Consider the following 17854-nt stretch of genomic DNA (forward strand, 5'->3'; position numbering starts at 1 on the left):
CCCCATGTTGCCCATTCAGGAGGTGCCCCAACAGATAAAGAGCAGGTCATTTGGAAGCCTCCTGAGCTGGAGATCTCGAGACTGTGAGATCCAGAGGTCACAATCTCCAAGGCGTTGCATCTTCTGAGCAGAAACTCTTCATTTCAATGCAAATCATCATAACTGCTGAGTTCAGTTAGTTTGCATAGGCCAGAACCACTTGACAGTTTGGTCAAAGGTATGAAGAGAAATCTATCTTCAGGCTTTTATCTTCCTCTGAGTGTTGTATCAAAGTGCTTTGTCAGTCCACAAGTATCCTTCAGAAAAACAGCTTTGCATGACAATTATGCAATAGTTTTTTGTTTGCTTTCTTAATTGGAGAATACTTTGAAAGAGCAATAAAACAGTTTGTTCCCCCTATCCAAACCGAAGGACAGAGGGAATAAATTTACATTATAATGAGCAAATTGTTACCAGCAAGTAGATCGATGTTGACATGAAGGGTGATGGAAACAAGATCTCATTTTGTGTCTTCCCCTCCCATTTCATTCCTTCTCACATGTATCTGCCTGTGCATCCTGCTACATCCATCCAAGGAAGGAGGCAGCCATGCTCATAGTCAGAGGCTTGAACACATCATAACTCAGCTAACAACAACTCATATGAAATGAACTCTTCTTCACCAGGGCTGCCTCATACACCTAAACCCTTTCCCCAGCCGGCACTAGCAGTGAAGGCGCAGGTAGTTTACTACTGCACTACATAGCTAGTCATTTTTTATTGTGCCTCTCTCTATAGCTATTGGTTTTGTCATTTCCCAATACTGCTGGAATATTGGCTCGGGCTGCAGGGCTCCGAGTGCTGTTGTTCTCTGTTAGGCATATGACTTATCTAGCAAAAGGTTTGGAGAAACAGTGCTTGGGTCTGTTTGTGCCCTGCTGCCAAGCCAGGAGGGCAAATTAGACATTGAAGCTGTTGTCTCAGTTGCCGGTCTGTCCTGCCCTTACTTTCTCAAAGTGAACTGCAGTTGTCCAAATCTTTTCTCCTTTCAGTCCATCTCTCTTTGTAATGAGTGAGTTTGTTACTGGTTTCGAGAAGCTGAAAGTGACATTAACCCCCCACCCAGCTGTTGCGATGTCAGGGCTGCAGGCAAAATGGCATTTGTTTGGCTCCTAGAGAAGTCAGCCCAGCGACTGCCTGGAGAGTCTGGCTGCAAGAGAAATCCATATGCAATGCTTCTGTCAGCAACGACTTGCTGGAAGGGAGTTTATAATAAATATTCACATCTGCTGCTTTGGACACTCTAATCCATCCTACAGATCTTTGCTGTGTCAGGCTTTGTTCTAGATGAAGGAGCTGGGTAGTTATAAAGGTTTGCAAATAGGGCATATTTATCATGGTTAGCTCTACTTTCTAGTTCCCTTTCTTGCACAAATATCTGTGACCATGATAAGCATAATCTGTGATTAAACATACTCAGTGCATTTGTAAACTGGTGTAGATTATGTGTTTCCTTTGATAAATGGAGAAAATGGGAGTTTGTAGGCTGTCAAATGAAGCCATTGGATGTCAATGAGCAAAGCAGAGAAAGCATCGTTCTTAGCAATGTTCTGTTCAACTTGACCTTATCTCCAGAGATCAGGCATCTGCCACCTCTCTGGGCAGTCTGTGGGCAACCTCTGCCAGTGTTTTACCATCCTCATTGTAAAAAAAGTTCTTCCTTGTATCTAGTCTAAAAAAAGTCATGTCTTTTAGTTTAAAATCATTACTCCTTGTCCTGTTGCAACAGACACTGCTAAAAAGATTGTGCTTATCTTTCTTGTAGATCCCCTTTAAGCACTGCAAGGCTGCAATAAGGTCTTCTGAATCCTTCTCTTCTTCAGGCTGCACAACCTCAACTCTCTCAACCTTTCTTCATAGGAGAGGTGTTCCAGCCCTCTGATCATTTCTGTGGCCTCCTCTGGATCTGCTCCAAAAAGTTTGTGTCTTTCTTGTGCTGAGCAGCTCATTGGCTACTTGGTGAATAATCTGAATGAATAAAAATAGCAAAGTATATCCTGATGTTCATAATCTTCCTCAAAATGATGACCTTGGTGCCAGATTGACTTTGTCAGTGTCAATATTAATTATTCCTCTGCTGCTGATGTCTTTGCTTTCAGAGAGAAAATTGTGGTACATAGAGTTGCAATCATTTGGAGGGTATATTGAACTTGCTCCTAATAGAAAAAGGTGTTTGACCAAGATTATGACTGGCAGTACAATGATCCTGTTGTTGGGAGGACCACATCAGCTTTGAAATGAATGTATTGATCCTCTTTTGTGTGCCTCTGTGTGTGTGTGAAACTCATTATTATAGTTAATTTCTAAAAAGAGAGTCTTAATCTGCTGGCTGGGTAAACACAAAGTACTTCAAACTTTTATCAGCTGTTACCTCTGCTTTTATTTAAGCAGGAATAAACTTCTAAATACATTCTGCCTCCTTGAAAGTGACAAAAACTTGAGTCCATTTGGTTTGTAAATAGATGGAAACCTTAGAACCTTTTTGAAGTTTTCTTTCTTTTTTTCTACTAGAAAACTTAGACTCAATTCTATATCAACAATATGATTATATCCCTATGGAAAATACAACAATAAGGGAGCAAGGCACTCTGTTTGGTTAGATGAATTCTCCTTGGAATTCAGTTGAAAACCCTCATTTTCACCTCTTATGAAGCTGTACAAGAAAAACAGTGTTAAGACTGTGGTCTGATGCTGATACCTCTAGGTTTGTAAAGGGCTTCTACTTCCCCAGTGCTTAGTCTGAGTGTCAGAATATGCCTCTGAATAATAAAATAGCTGTGCTCTTAATGAGTAACAAGCCAGGGCCTTCAGATTCTCTTTAATGGCTTCAAAAGCCAATCTCATTATTATTGATCTGTCCAACTTCCTGATAATTTATCTCAGAAAACATGAGTATGCATGTTTAAACCTCAATCTTTACAGCAGCGATCTCAAAACTCCTGGCGCCACTCTCTTTACCTCTGCAAACCTCAATAACTTTCCTCTCAATTCCAGGTTCTGTGGTGGCTCTGGTGAGCAGTGATGGATCCCTTCAGGTTCTGCCACTTGAGTGTGGGCATCTCTCCAAACTGCGGGGCCACAACGGCCAAGTGCACGGCCTTCTCTTCCATCTCCAGGCTGCTCTCTAGGGGTGCCGAGGGTACCACTCGTCTCCAAACCTGAAGAGTAACATCAATCTCAAAGTGTTAAAGGAAAAGTCACAGTTTGACAGCGCAGCGATGAGGGCTTAGTGTTTTCATTGTTAATGTCCACCGTGGGAATGATCACCCCAAAGGTGCATTAATCGGTGCATTAATCCAAATAACATCCCCACTTTCTGCCTCTTTCTCTTACCATGGTGTTTCCCCGAACATCCAGAACCTTTTTTTTTTTTTTTCTTTTCCCTGTGGTTTCTGGAGAAATAGCTTTACAATGACGCCTAATGACAGAGCAGCCGAATTGCAAGGAGATTGATATTTAATGTAGCACAGGAGGAGGCACGGGAGGTGGGCAGCCCCCTCCCCAGTGCCAGCCTGTGGCAAGATGTGAAGTTTTCACAATGCAGCGGTGGGGGACGTTTCTCTGCAGCAAAGGCTCCGGACGGCGCCCGGGCAGCGGCGGGAATGAGCAGCGAGAGTTGGGCAGCGCGGCGCTGAGGGAGGCAGGGAGGGAGGCAGGAGGAGCAGCCGGCGGCGGGGCCCGGCGCTCTGCGCTGGGGGAGCCCAAACACCTCGGGAAGCCGCTCCGCGGCCCGCCCGCGCTAAGGGCCGCCGCCCCGCCTTCGCGCTCCGCCGCTGGGGTGGGGTCTTTTATACACACCCCACACACCCCTTATTTTTCCCCCTCCTTTTTTGTTTTTTCCCCTTTTTACCTCCCAGAAATTAATTCTAATAAGAAGAGGTGGGGAGCGCGGATTTGCGCGGGCATGCCCGGCGCGGGGAGTCCCGCCGCGGGGGCTGCCTGCTCGCCCGGCCGCGGGGCTCCTCCGCCCTCCCTCACCAGCCTGCCTACAGCCTAGCCAGCCCCCTTTTCCCCCCTCCTTCCCCAGCTTGACTCGCAGGGGATCCACTGGGCATAGGGAGGGGATAGAGATGGGTATTTTTCCCCCTCCCCACCTGAAGACCTGAGGAAATCCAGCCCAAGTTCGGCGCGATGACTGTGCTGCTGGCATCGGGGCTTCTCCGCGGCGTCCCTGCCTCCGGACCGCCTCGCTGCTGCTCGCTTTGAATCCTCAGCGCCGGGCTAAAGCTTAATTCTCATGTGGTCGCACGGCTGCTGCTTTCCCTTGTTTTGCGATGGGAGGTGGAGGAAAAGGGATAATTGTCCGTGAATCAACAGTGACAATGTGATTAGGAGGAACTGCTTTCACTAATCTATTTCTAACCTTTTAGTCCATGCTGGCCTGTGACCCCTTTCAGCTTTCTGATCGAGCCTGATTAGGTAAGTGTGAATTATTCACTTGGGGTGAGGGAAGGCGGAAAGAAACGTTTTACTCAAAGACTTACCTGCGGTCCTGGCCTCTCTGGTGTTGAGAAATGATGGGAAAGTTCAGCTGTAAACTAATTCTGAGCTGAGCAGCGTTTGTTTACTTGTTGAAATCTGCCCGTGCAAGACGTCTGCAGTCTGTCTGATTTCCATCTGAGCCAAGCGCTTCTGAGTTGCTGTGGGACATCTCGCATGCTGGAGCAAATTATAGTGGTCTTATTTCTCATCTTCGGAGAACTTTTTAATTTTATAATTTGGAAAGCTTCCACATCAAACTTAATCAGATCACCCGGATTGCCTCATATTTCCTCAGACTTTAATTACTTAATTAGCTTCTGCTTTGTTTTCCTCCGCCCCGCTAAATGCCCACCGATTTGCAGTGTTGCAACCTACCTGTAGCGTTTCGGTGGGTGAGATGCTCTGCTGTGTAGAACCGTAATGCAGCCGGAGCTGCATGAATCACTTCATTTCCAAACAACATGTTACAAGAGATACTGCTGATAGTAGTAGCGGAGTGCATAGTCTGTGTGATGGAAACGTATCTAGTGCTTCAATTAAGACGGTATCTTTGTGAATTTGATAAAGCTTGTGTAATATCCGGTGTCTCCCTCTGTTGTGGCTTTGGGAAAACTGCTTTGTCAACAGGATCCCTTAGCTGCTTCTCTAGGATTAAAGCTTGTCCTGCTGCTGGGCAGTTTTTTGGGTTGGTTGGTTTTTTTTTTTAGTTGTTTGGTTTTGGGTTGTTGTTGGGGGGGGGGGGGTTGTTGTTTGGATTTTTGATAATTTTTTTCTTCAATTAAGGGAGAATTAATTGCTGAACGTCTGCAGTCCACCAAAAATCCCAATATATAAAAAGTAGCTCCCAGAGAGATGGAGAGGGAGCATATGTTTGCCTGTGTGTATAGGTTAATGCATGTTTGAATATGCTGTATGTGTGTGTGCACGCTGGAAACGGAGGAAGAGAAGGAATGCACACAGATCCCAACCAATCTATCTTTGGTTGGTGCCAGTAACCACCTCCCTCGTTTCTCAACCCTTAAATGCAAATATTTCATTTCATTTAAAAGTTCCCTGTCATGCTTTGCCTCGGTTCCCTTAAGAGAGGTCAGAAATCATCCTGGTGCTGGGTGTCGCTGGCTGTTGGCAGGTGCGCAGGCAGGACGGCGTGTTGGTGGCGGTGATGTGGCACAGCGGGCAGCCAATAGCGCACCCACAGCACACGAACAGAGCCTTTGCCGGGAGCTAGTTCTCCCTGGGGGCACTGCAAAGCTCCTCTTCGTCTCTGGGTCAGTCCTCGTCTCGACCACTTCAGCAGAGCTCTCCAAAGGTCGGGTCGTGCTGCAATAGCTCCTAAAGTTTTAGAAAGACTCGAGCTTAATCAGCCAGACACACTTCAGCAGCTCTGTGCATTACATAGGCAGTTAACATCCTGCTCTCTGCGTTTCACTCTGGGAATTACTGAAATGCTGAATAATGGAGAAGGTGAATTACATCTCTGCTGCTGTCGGGACTTTATGTACCTGCTGCCGGTTGGGTTGTGTTGGTAGCCCAAGTAGTCTCTCTTCCTCTTCAGATATGCTGTATATAACATTCTGTGCTATCCCACCTCTGGCAGACAGAGTATAACCCAGCACCATCTTTCATATTGGATGCAGATCTACCTACAGATTATGTTTATCTCATTTTTCAACTCATATTTTCTGTCTCGCTTTAATGAAGTGGTTTGTGCACCAGACGTAGCACAGAGGGACAGTGGTGGGAGGTTAAGACAGGGTTCAAAGATTGGACTTCAGCTCTGGTTCAAATCCCTTCAGAGCTGCCCATCCCCATGTGATTTCAGGCAGCTACTTTAATTTCTGGTGCATCGGAAAACTCAACTGCACAAAGGAGGGAAGTGAAAATGAGATGATTCTGTGAACCACCATTTCTGTAGAGATATTTTGTGGGCATATGCTTAGAGGCATGTTGTTGAAGTTGTTTCACATGCTTTATTCTCTTTAACAGTAACTGAGAAGAGACTTAATTCGAATGGAACTGTGATAGTGCAGTTTGAAAGCACCAAATTATTCTTGGATGCTGGTTGAAAGTATGGCCTTTATAAGTCAGTATTCCTTAGAATTTTGAGCTTGTTCTCACTTAAAAATATTTGTTTTCAGACCACAACACTGGTCTCCCTATGGAAGCAGCCGTTTCAATCTGGTACTGAGATCTCATGGAGAACCTGAGGAGGGGGATGGCTCTTCAAATCCATGAAGCCTGGATACTTCTGTTTGTAATCCCTGCTTTGGTCACTCCAGCTGCCATCACTCATGAAGACTACCCTGCCGATGAAGGGGATCAAACCTCCAGTAATGACAATCTGATCTTTGATGACTACCGAGGGAAGGGCTGTGTGGATGACAGTGGCTTTGTATACAAACTAGGAGAACGTTTTTTTCCAGGACATTCCAACTGTCCTTGTGTCTGTACTGAGGATGGACCTGTCTGTGATCAACCAGAATGCCCTAAAATCCACCCAAAGTGTACAAAAGTGGAACACAATGGATGCTGTCCAGAATGCAAAGAAGTGAAAAACTTCTGTGAATATCATGGGAAAAATTACAAAATCTTGGAGGAATTTAAGGTATGAAACTCTTTCTTCAGTATTTAGTACTGGTATGCTATAGGAATTGTATTTCTGATGGTGATTCTCAAAGGCACTCAGTATTTGCTTACTGCTGTTAATTGATGCTGTGATGCACGTCTGGCAAATGCTAAGAGCTGACACCTTCTCCCTCATGTGTGCTCACTGAGGGGAGGTGGCCAGTCAAAAGCCCCCATGTGAAATGCCAGTCCTCAGAATTTGCTGCTCTGCACAACCTTCTCCTTTGCTCACAGCTGGACTACAAATGGTGTCTTTGAAAATGGTGGTAAAGCAGTACTGAGTGCTTTTTAAGAACCCGGTTTCCATTTGGGGTAGCAAAAATTGATTGCATGGTACTGAGAGTTGTTACTCAGACCTGCATGGGAATGCATGTAAGGAGATTGCAAGCTGTATTTAGTAGTTTAATTTCAGCTGTGATAAGGCTGTCTAGAATGGCAGAAGGTGAATTCTTAGGCAGAGGACCTCAAGGAATGAGGAATGTGGGGTTTAATTGTCATGGTTGAGTTCCTCTTGGGACTGTCATAAAGAAACCCTTCTGGAATATATCTTAAAAATATGAGCAGATTTTCAAAACCCATTACCCTTTACACAACCTGCATCTCTCATTCTAATGAGTTTCATTGCATGTTTTCAATTCTGCTAAGGAAAATAGCATTTCACAATGAAGAACTGGGTCTGTAAAGGCAGGAAGTATGTGCGGGTTTGTTCTCTCATGGCTCTAAGATTCATACCTCAGTAATTAACCACAGCCTATATAACTCTTCATGGTTGTATGCCTGATCTCATTATGCACTTTGCCAATTGATTTTCTTTTCTGACAATGGAAATACTTCCCTATAGGTTGCGTACTTCACAAGTTCTTTGTAACATAGATCACAATTTTTTCTTTCCCAGACACTTTAATTTTCAGTGAAGCTGATATTTTGTTTCTTTCTTCTACCCTGTATGGTTTATGTTAATCTTCTTCAGTCCATCTGTAACTGCAATCACTCAATACGGGCTAGACAGTTTAATGTCACAGACTCAAGGCAAAACAGATATATGAGGAACATCTCCTTGGGGGCCATCCTGATCAACTTCTTCTCTGTTTTACTTTCCTGAGCAATGTGAAGACCCAGGCCTTATGAATTACTTAAATAGCAGTTTCATCTTGCCCTGGGAAGGCCTAGCCCAACTTCGTCCCACCATTGTGCTTCAGTGGTCTCATTTTAACTACTGTGCTGTTAGGTGGTAAATTGTCCCATCCAGGTGTAATTTTGACACTTGATCAAGTTCTTACATAAGAGTTATAGGGACTCTTCTAGGAGAGATTCTAAGGAGACCTTTTTTTTAAGGACTGTTTCTGGAGCTATTTTAGTGGGTGAATAATGAGATTGATCTTCTCAGGTGTCTTTTGTATGTGAATGAAGCACAAATGGACTAATCAACTCTCCTAAAGAAATAATTGTACCCTGTTAACAGATTAAAGGACAGAGAATTTAAGAGGAAAAGACTGTTAGAGAGATTTGGAGCAGTCTGGTTCATTGTGTACTCTGTTTAAAATCTGTGGGGTGTTGTGTGGCAAGTGAAGTTCCAGAATCCTCCAAGAAAAACAAGGTAGAAGTTGGCATACCACTCTCACACATGGTAACCTTCAGTCCAGGGCTAATGTGAGATCCTTCAAACTTAATTTAGTTGTCAGTTGAGCTTTTGACCTGAACCTATGTTTTGCCAAGAGATCAATAGCTTGTGGAGTAGAGTGGAAACTGGTTTTTTTTTGAGTTCTATGTGTTCACTTAGAAAAAGTAGTGAAATTCTTTCTTTCCTCTAAGTAGTGAAAGAGATTCAAGCAATGGAAGATTAGTGTGCACTTCCTGGGTGTTTTAGAGGGAAAAAAAGGAGTACCTGTGAACTATGACTTATAAAGGCTATAGAAAAGACAGAACTTAAGATTCAGGAAAGTGCTGCTATAAAGTGAAATTTTGGCTTCATTGAAGCATCCAAGCATTTTCCAAGCATTTTGCTGTGCACTTCAACAAAACAAAGGCTTGACCTGCTATCTCCACAGATGAAATTCTGAGCAGTTCTTAGGTTTACTGGCCCTGAGCTGCACTCTTCCTTTGTCCGGTTGAATTTATGAGGTCTGCAAACTCCTCAAGTCCATTTCACGCACTCTGAAGTTAAAGAAGGGAGGCTTCCTCCAGGCATTCTGACACAAAACCAGATTACTTTTGGCGGAACGTGTTCTATGTGCACTCGTAACCCTTTCACTCACTTGATTTACTTTTGATAGTACAAAGATTCCAAATAATCATCCATCAAAATGTTTGTCAGTGCTTAGTTACTGCTGAAATTAGGTTCCATTTAAAAACCTTTTGCAAGTATGTGTGTCAGGGCTGACTCAGACTGTAGAAATTTCAGCTACCTGATCACAAATTAAGACTGTACTTTTTTTTTCTCTAGGAGGTTTATTGTGTTTTGTTTTCCTCTGGGGCATCAATATCTGTGAGAGGTTTCCATTTGGGAGTATTTTCACGTCTTGTTTCTAAACTGGGGTGAGAAATCTAGATGCAATTTAATCTCTTTTTATTTTCTTGCCACTGATGGTGATTGCCTCAGGGTATGGGAGTAGTTATAAAGACCCATTTCTTGAATATTTACTTTCTTCTAGTGGACTAATCTCTTGTTCCTGATTTTCTCGACTCGTAACAATCATAAGTGCAAAATATAAACATCTAGCTTAGACAGCTGCCCAAATGTTTATGCTTGTGCCCTTGAATTGTTAACGTGTGCAAATGAAATGCTGAGTTGAAGTTCAACTGTAAACCTAAACCCATTAGTACTTTTTGTTGTATCCTTTCCTAAAATCTTATGGCCCTGACAGATGGTTGAGTAACCTCTAGGTAGCATCTTCATAACTCTGTAGTGGATCCTGGAGAACTTTGTGGGTTTTGTGCCCCAGCTGCCTATAGAGCCTGTCTCATCCTGGTGGTTTGACTGGGACTTATCCCCACCTTTCGCTGAGGCTAAGGTTCCGCCTGGAAACCCTCACAGAAAAGGTCAGCTTGGTACCTCCAATGTGAATCAAGTTCTGACTCAGACCTGTTTAATATGTAGATTGCTGCCTGGTGTTCAGGATTTTGAGTCCTATGGAGCAACCCAGGGGAGAATAGGGAGCTCTGATGCCTTTTACTGAGATCCATTTATCTCTTTCCCATTTAATTTTCCATTTCTCTCCCTGGCCTCAGATCTGGTTTCCTGATTCTCCTCTCACCCCTTTCAGAGGTACATGTGAGGTGATGGGCAGCTGCAGTGTCTTCAGAGAAGGTGTGGAGGATGCTGCAAGTCTCAGGCAGTCTGTTTTCTCCAGAGAGATCTGATGGGGACTCTCCGGGTCACTTGGCAGCTTGCTTTTTCTCTCACACATCAGCCGTGTTTTCATTTCAGTCTTGGACGTTGAGGTCTAAGTCCTAAGTGCTCTGTGCTCATCTGAACCTAGCAGAGATGTTTCAGGGAGGTTATCAACCCTCCCCTTTTTTCCCAGAGAGAGAAAACAAGCAAAAAACAACTGGGAGAGCTGTCTCCCTTGTTCTGAGTGCACATGGTTGTGTTTTAAATGAAGGTTCCCAGGCAGCAGCTTATGTAAACTTCAGGAGACAGTGTACCGCCAGCGTGATGGATGTTCATTGGCAGCTTATGGAGAAATTGTGCAAATGTCACTGAGACAGCTTCTCCTAAGTGCTGATTAGTTTTTGCTCTCCTGCATAACTTACTGACAGAAAAGCACACACCTACCCGTATTGGAGAAATGCAGCTTACAGCGCTGGTAAGGTCTGTTTGTAGCCACAGTTAGGAGCCATTTGGAGAGGATTAGGTTGTCAGGTTGAAAAGTCGTTAATCACTTCTGAACTTCCTAGATCTCTCACCACCCAATACAGCCATATTGAGACCTGTATGGACCTGCATGAACATGTGGAAAAATACCCTTGCTGGGAAATGAAGGGTCAGTTCACAAGTCTTGAAACATTGCCTGCCCCTGCAAGAGAGTTAAGTCCTAGTTGCATGACTTTTGATCTGGTGGTGCCATCCCTCTCAAAGTCAGTGGCAGAAATCATCTGACCACAGACATTAAAGTATCTCCACTTGTGTGGCAGGATGTTGAGGGAGGTGCCTTTGGGGTAGGAACATGAAAGGTTTTAGAATCACAGCTTGGCCTTCCTGTTAATACTCACGTCAGAAAAGCAGTTTCTACTCGCATTTGTGAACTTGTGCTTGGAAACAGCTCTGAGTACCAAGGACGTTTTTGGAGTGCTCTTCAGTGGCTGCCCTTTCTACCAAGCACAGAACTGCAGTTTCTTTTAGCCATTGGCTCTCCCAGTGCTAAATATCTACATATCTTTCCCAGTGACTTCACTTCTTTGTTCTTTCCACTTTCACCTTCACTGCTCCCAAACCCATCCTTGCTCAAAAAGTCCCTAGATGATGCCCAAATGTTTGCCCCTTGCATCAAGCACAGTTGTGGAGGGTTGGGAGAACAACCTTTGACCCTGAGCAGGCTTCCATACTGAAAAAAAGATAGGAAAGGGGAAATTTTTGCTTCATTCTAGGGCAAGCTCTATTTTTCTTTCTCGTGTTTCCTGCCACTCTGTCATAAGTTCATTGTTTTGTTTGTCCACAAATTATCTGCGATGCTTCAGCGACAGCTTCTGTATCTGCTGACTTTGTGTCTTCTTGAGCAGCACTTTGCACAACAGGGATCACAGATCTCACATGGATCTTCAGGTCTTAATCAGAATCCAAAATAAATGAGGGACCATATAAGCATAACATCATATCCTAGCTCTCAGCTCATTATGGAAACCTTTCTTCTGAATAGTTGTGCTTCCTTCTCCTTTGTTAATGCTCTTTAAAAATGTTTTATTAATGCAATTATCTCAACACAACTTAACAAAGTAAGACTTGTCGTCAAAAGCCATTAGCACATGCAAGAGTGTCTTCAGCTGCTATCCCAGCATCTCTCAGTCCCTGAAAATCAGTGTGTCCATTCTACTGCTGGAGAAAAGGAGGCAATGAAACCAAAAAGGGATTCCCCAGCCCCAGAACCATGCCAGAAATAGAAATTAAGTGGTGTGATCTGCAGCCTTGCTCTGATCACCTAGCCTGGGAGTGCAACCTTGTCAAATATGGGTGAACCACCTGGGACATTTTCACAGCATTACCACTGGGATGATGCTGTTAGGTGAAGAGCAAGGATTTACTGCAGCTCTGGGCTGAAAGGGAGGATGAGGAGAAGAAGCATGCAATCATCTAGTGCGTGGGGTCGTACAGTGGCCTGCTCTGAGGTTCCCTCAGCTCTGCTCAGGGGCATTGAACTGTTCAGCTGCAGGTTTGGGCTGCAGATTCTATTTTAGTCAACATGAGAACAGAGATACGACACCTTACATTTGAAAAGCTGCATTAGGCCATGAGAACAACAAAGCATGGAGAAAGGGAAGGTCCTTTACTGAGTTTTCTCCTCTATTATGTGACTCTTTGCTTTCCTGGTCTTGGAAGTGCTCGAGTCATAGCAAGCTAATCATTGCAAGAGCAGGCAATATCCAACCCTTTTGGTAGTGTGTACTGGTCTGACATCCAAATCACTAATGATTCTTAAATCCTCACTGATGAATTCCAAGAAAGTGATAACTAACCCAAGCTAGCATGGGCCCCTGATTTCAATGCTGCCGTTTTTCGTTGAGACATGCATGCAGCAGGTTGTTTTTTCTCCTATGACTCAAACAAATGGGGCATTTGTTTTTCCCTTCTGCAATTTCACATACGGATAGAAAACCATAACACAAAAGAAATTTCAATAACGTGCCTCTGCTCTGATAAAAAGGAGCCATGAACAATGCCAGCTCTGAAGGTAGCATATAGTCATTGAAATCAGACAGGGGAAACAGAACATCAGTCAGATGGAAAAGTATGATTTATTGTTTCCCTCCTGGCAAAATTACAGTGACAGTGTCTATGCAAAGGAATCTGAAATTACTGACTTACTGTATTTCTGTCATAATTTTTACCAAGAAAACATACTAAAATAGATAGGCATGTCACACACTGATCTATAGTGATACCTACTTTAAAATGATGTGATGTACTTAGGCACCAATTCTATAACATATATATAACATTGTGCACAAGTCTGTTATTAAGGCAGGTGAAGGAAGATGGGCTGTGTTCAGAATTTGGCTACAAAAACCCCATGCTGCTGTTTCCCTGAGATCACAGTCATACCTGGAGGCCTCAAAAGCTCAGAACTCAGTGACACTGCCAGAACTGCAAACACCTTCTCTCAGATCTCCCCACTCAAAGAGGTGAGGCCTGGAACCTGAGCCATCAGCATGATTCAAAACTACCAGGAGTTAAGCACAAGCCCTCATGCTTTAATCACAGTGCAGGGTATGGGAGCACAGTGCATGGCTTGGACTGGATGTGCAAGCCCAAGGGATTGGGGTTTTTCTGGTAAATGTGACACAGGAATTAATGTGCCAAACATTAGTAGCATCACAGCCATGGATGGGCTTTCAGGCATTTTATCCAGGAAATAGCCCATCAACTCTGCTTGCTTCCAGAGTTGAAGGCTGTCCAGAGTGCTACTGAAAGAGAGGAGATAGCTCTGCACAGAGAAGAGGCTCTGGCATTTTCTCTACCCTCCACTACAGCTGGAGTCATGCTGTTAAGAAAATGTGATGTGTAGTACATGCAACTGTTACCAGCTCCTCCCAGGAGTGGGAAAATTAAGTCTGAAGCTTTGGTATCCTGCCAGTGTTCAGTGGGGCCAAGGAGAGAAGCACTTACTCCTTGGCTCTCCCAAGCTATGTCTGTCTCTGTCACCCACCGTGTTTCTGTTGAGCTGGTGACTGTGAGGTCCTCAGGTCGTTGGTTTGTGAAGAAGGATGTCATCTGTACAAATGTTGACAGGTCACTGGTGAGAAGTTTCTTGGGCAACCATTTCCTATCAGAATGAGGAGAAGCACAGGTGTGTGTTGTTGCTGCTGGAATGTACTTTATGCAGATTTGTGTTCATTAAAAATAATGTTCAATTAGCTAATTATCCTAGTTATTGTTTTTTTAAGACTATAATTAGGTAAATCATGTAATGACAACACTTAGTCTAGTTGCAAAACAAAAATATCTATTGCATGAGGCTTCTTTACTCTTTCTTCCATGGTACAATCCAGAGGTAATTCTCTGGGAAGGACAATAACACTTGGAGGGGTGTTAGGGTTTGAAGCAGCTTCTCAAAGCAGGAAATCTGTCTGTAACCATGACCATCTCAAGTAGGAAATTCCTTCCAAGCCCAGTGCATTCTCTCATCACAGATAACCTACTCAAACCTGTTTTAAGTCCACATCCTTCCTAGCTTGTACCCAAATGTGATAACATCCCCCTGAGAGTCAGAAACTTTCCACATGCTGCTGGCTTTTCTCCTGAGGGTTCAAGTGATAGCAGCTGAATATAAGTGGCTCATCTTTGCTGTCTACAACTACTTGAGGGGAGGTTGTAGCCAGGGGGAGGTTGCTCTCTTCTCTCAGGTGGGCAGCACCAGAACGAGAGGACACAGCCTCAGGCTATGTCAGGGGAAATTTAGGCTGGAGGTGAGGAGAAAGTTCTTCACTGAGAGAGTCATTGGACACTGGAATGGGCTGCCCGGGGAGGTGGTGGAGTCGCCGTCCCTGGAGCTGTTCAAGGCAGGATTGGATGTGGCACTTGGTGCCATGGTCTAGCCTTGAGCTCTGTGGTAAAGGGTTGGACTTGATGATCTATGAGGTCTCTTCCAACCCTGATGATACTGCGATACTGTGAACTGTGGTCTTTTTTGATGTGGCTGATGAAGGAGGCAGCAGATTCAAGTATAGGGAATGTAAATACAAAAGGCTCACCTTTCTGACCAGGTCCTTGATTCTCTTCTCCTTACTCCTGGAGGTTTTCTCCTAGATGAAGGTAATTCATTGAAAGAGCTGACAGAGAACGGAGAGCAGTAAGCTGCCAACTGGGCTCACCTTCCCTCTTGATATTCAAAGGAGCTTAACAAATGGAAAGCACCCACAAACATTTTATCTATGTCTGAGCAGGGCTGCGCATCACATGTTGGAGCCACAGTCCCATCTGTCATATCTGTAACCTTTCAGAAGGAATCCTGTTCCCTGTGCATTGGGCATGTCTGAACTGAAAAAAAAACTATTGAAGTAGAGTCATAAAAATTATCACCAAACTAATAGAGAGCTCCAGTCCTCTCAGCCCCAGGGTAGGCGAGGGACAACTAGTGTAAGGAATAAAATGAGACATGCATCAAACCAAGAAAGAATCCTCATGAAAGAAATGCAAAGTCAGGTTGTTACGGAAAGCTCTCTGAAGAGAAGGGCAACCACGAGGCTGCAGATCTGCATCTCCCATGGAAAAAGGGTGAGAGCTCAGCTTGAGGTTGTCTATCTTTCATCAGCTAATGGAGGAGTCACTCTCCAAATCCATTAGCTCTTAAACTCGTCAAGTTGTGTGGCATGTAGCAGATATCGTAGAATCAACCAGGTTGGAAGAGTACAAAGCTTCTAATACCACCACAATCCTTAGTTGTCACACGAGGGCCTAGGATGACCATGGTGAAGTACATCTGTGCTTTGCTCCTGCACCTGACTTGCTGATCTCTAGTAGCTCCCTAGGAACTTTTGCAAAAGGATGGTGAGGATAATGTTGTTTCCATGTATGGATAAGCATGGTCTAGGGCTGAGGAGAGGTATGTATTACCTGGGGGGATTACAGTTGCACTGTCAGTATGCCTTTCCATCTCCAGAACCCACATCTCATACCGGTCTGCTGAAACTGCTCTTGTAGCTCTGACAAGAAGTAGAAGTTGACCAGAGGGATGGAGCACCTTTCCTATGAAGGCAGACTGAAAGAACTGGGGTCATTCCAGCTGGAGATGAGAAGGGTCTGCGGAGACCTTAGAGCTACACTTTGGTATCTGAAGGAGTTCCACAGGAAGGCTGGGGAAGGGCTGTTTAGAAGTGCTTGTAGCGATAGGATGAGGGGCAATGGTTTGAAACTGGAGCGGGGGAGGTTTAATTTGGACATTAGGAGTAAGTTCTTTATACAATGAGAGTAGTGAAATAATTGAATAGGTTGCCTAGGGATGTGGCTGAGGCTGTGAGCAGCCCAATCTAGTTGGAGATGTCCCTGCTGAGTGGAGGGGCAATGGACAATCATAGAATCAACCAGGTTGGAAGAGATGTCCAAGATCATCCAGTCCAACCTACTACCCAGACCATGGCACTGAGTGCCTCATCCAGTCTTCTTTTGAACACTTCTAGGGATGGTGACTCCACCACCTCCCTGGGCAGCCCATTCCAATGGCAAATCACTCTCTCTCTGAAGAACTTCCTCCTAACATCCAGCCTATACCTCACCCAGCACAACTTGAGACTGTGTCCCCTTCTTCTGTTGCTGGTTGCCTGGGAGAAGAGACTGATGCCCACCTGGCCACAGCCTTCATTCAGGTAGTTGTAGACAGCAATGAGGTTCCCCCTGAGCCTCCTCTTCTCCAGGGTAAACAACCCCAGCTCCCTCAGCCTCTCCTCATAGGGTTTGTGTTCCAAGCCCCTCACCAGCTTTGTTGCCCTTCTCTGGACATGTTCCAGCACCTCAACATCTCTCTTGAATTGAGGAGCCCAGAACTGGACACAGCACTCAAGATGTGGCCTGACCAGTGCTGAGTACAGGGGAAGAATAACCTCCCTTGTCCTACTGGCCACACTGTTCCTGATGCAGGCCAGGATGCCATTGGCTCTCATGGCCATCTGGGCACACTGCTGGCTTGTGTTCAGCTACTATCCACCAGTACCCCCAGGTCCCTTTCTACCTGGCTGCTCTCCAGCCACTCTGTCCCCAGCCTGTAGTGCTGCTTGGGATAGTTGTGGCCAAAGTATAGAACCCTGCACTTGGCCTTGTTAAATTTAATCCCATTGGCCTCTGCCCGCCCATCCAGCTTGTCAAGGTCCCTCTGCAGGGACAAGATGACCTTTAGGCATTCCTTCCAACCTAATGCAATCTTGGAATCTGTAAAGTGAAGGGTAACTAAAGTTGAGTTTTGGTTGAAGAGCTGCAGCATATGTAGGCTTAGAAAATAGTCAAGTTGTCTTCAACTTTTCTTGTGATGGGGCTTCTTTGAGTACAGGATGGAGTCCTCATCTACAGGAAATGTTTTCAGTCATGTATTTGTGTCTCTCTTGCCCTTTCCACTAAGTGAGACATTTGTCATTTATTTTAGCCTTACCTTAGTAATGCTTCTAAGAGGCTCCCTTAGAAATACAGCATCTCAGCATCCACTTTCACTGCTTCTTGGAAGGCAGCTTCTTGTTTTAGCTGATCTGCAGTATGGTGCAAACATTTTTCAGTTTTTGGATGGCACAATTCTTCTGTGTTGCTCATCCTCCATAGAAGTAGGATACAACTCCATTTCTCCACTGCAAATAAATTAGCTAATGACTTGGTAGGTTTTTCCTGTTGCAAAATCACTTGCAACCTGGTGGCATTTTCAGTGCTTGTACTCATCTATAATCACTCACCAGGTTGTTTATTTGAGCAACTTTTCACCTATGGAGAATGCAAGTCATTAGCATATCTGTAGCATAATCGATACTGTGCATCCACTGACTGGATGGATGATCTTTATATTTTTAAATAAGTGAC

General features: G+C 44.5%; 1 protein-coding gene and 1 long non-coding RNA gene across 8 annotated transcripts in view; one reads left to right on the forward strand and one right to left on the reverse strand.

The window, feature by feature from the left end:
- Nucleotides 1-725: 725 nt before the first annotated feature.
- LOC135183823 (uncharacterized) lies at nt 726-4807 on the reverse strand. The gene is made up of 3 exons (XR_010305731.1): nt 4524-4807; nt 4134-4302; nt 726-3197 (listed from the first exon to the last, which is right to left on the reverse strand). It is a non-coding gene; the product is annotated as an uncharacterized LOC135183823 (long non-coding RNA).
- Nucleotides 4290-17854, forward strand: part of VWC2L (von Willebrand factor C domain containing 2 like) — a 64160-nt gene continuing 50595 nt past the window's right edge. For 5 of the 7 annotated variants that reach the window (XM_064158995.1, XM_064159044.1, XM_064159027.1 and 2 more), the window contains exons 1-2: nt 4290-4458; nt 6660-7126. In XM_064158995.1, coding sequence (XP_064015065.1) covers nt 6716-7126 — 411 coding nt within the window. In that variant the 5' untranslated portion in view covers nt 4290-4458; nt 6660-6715. Of the gene's footprint in view, nt 4459-5304; nt 5986-6659; nt 7127-17854 lie in introns of those variants that run through there. The other 2 variants (XM_064159010.1, XM_064159002.1) reach the window with 2 other exon arrangements.

The sequence above is a fragment of the Pogoniulus pusillus genome, chromosome 2 (genome assembly GCF_015220805.1).
Source record: "Pogoniulus pusillus isolate bPogPus1 chromosome 2, bPogPus1.pri, whole genome shotgun sequence".
In the NCBI taxonomy this organism is placed as follows: Eukaryota; Metazoa; Chordata; class Aves; order Piciformes; family Lybiidae; genus Pogoniulus; species Pogoniulus pusillus.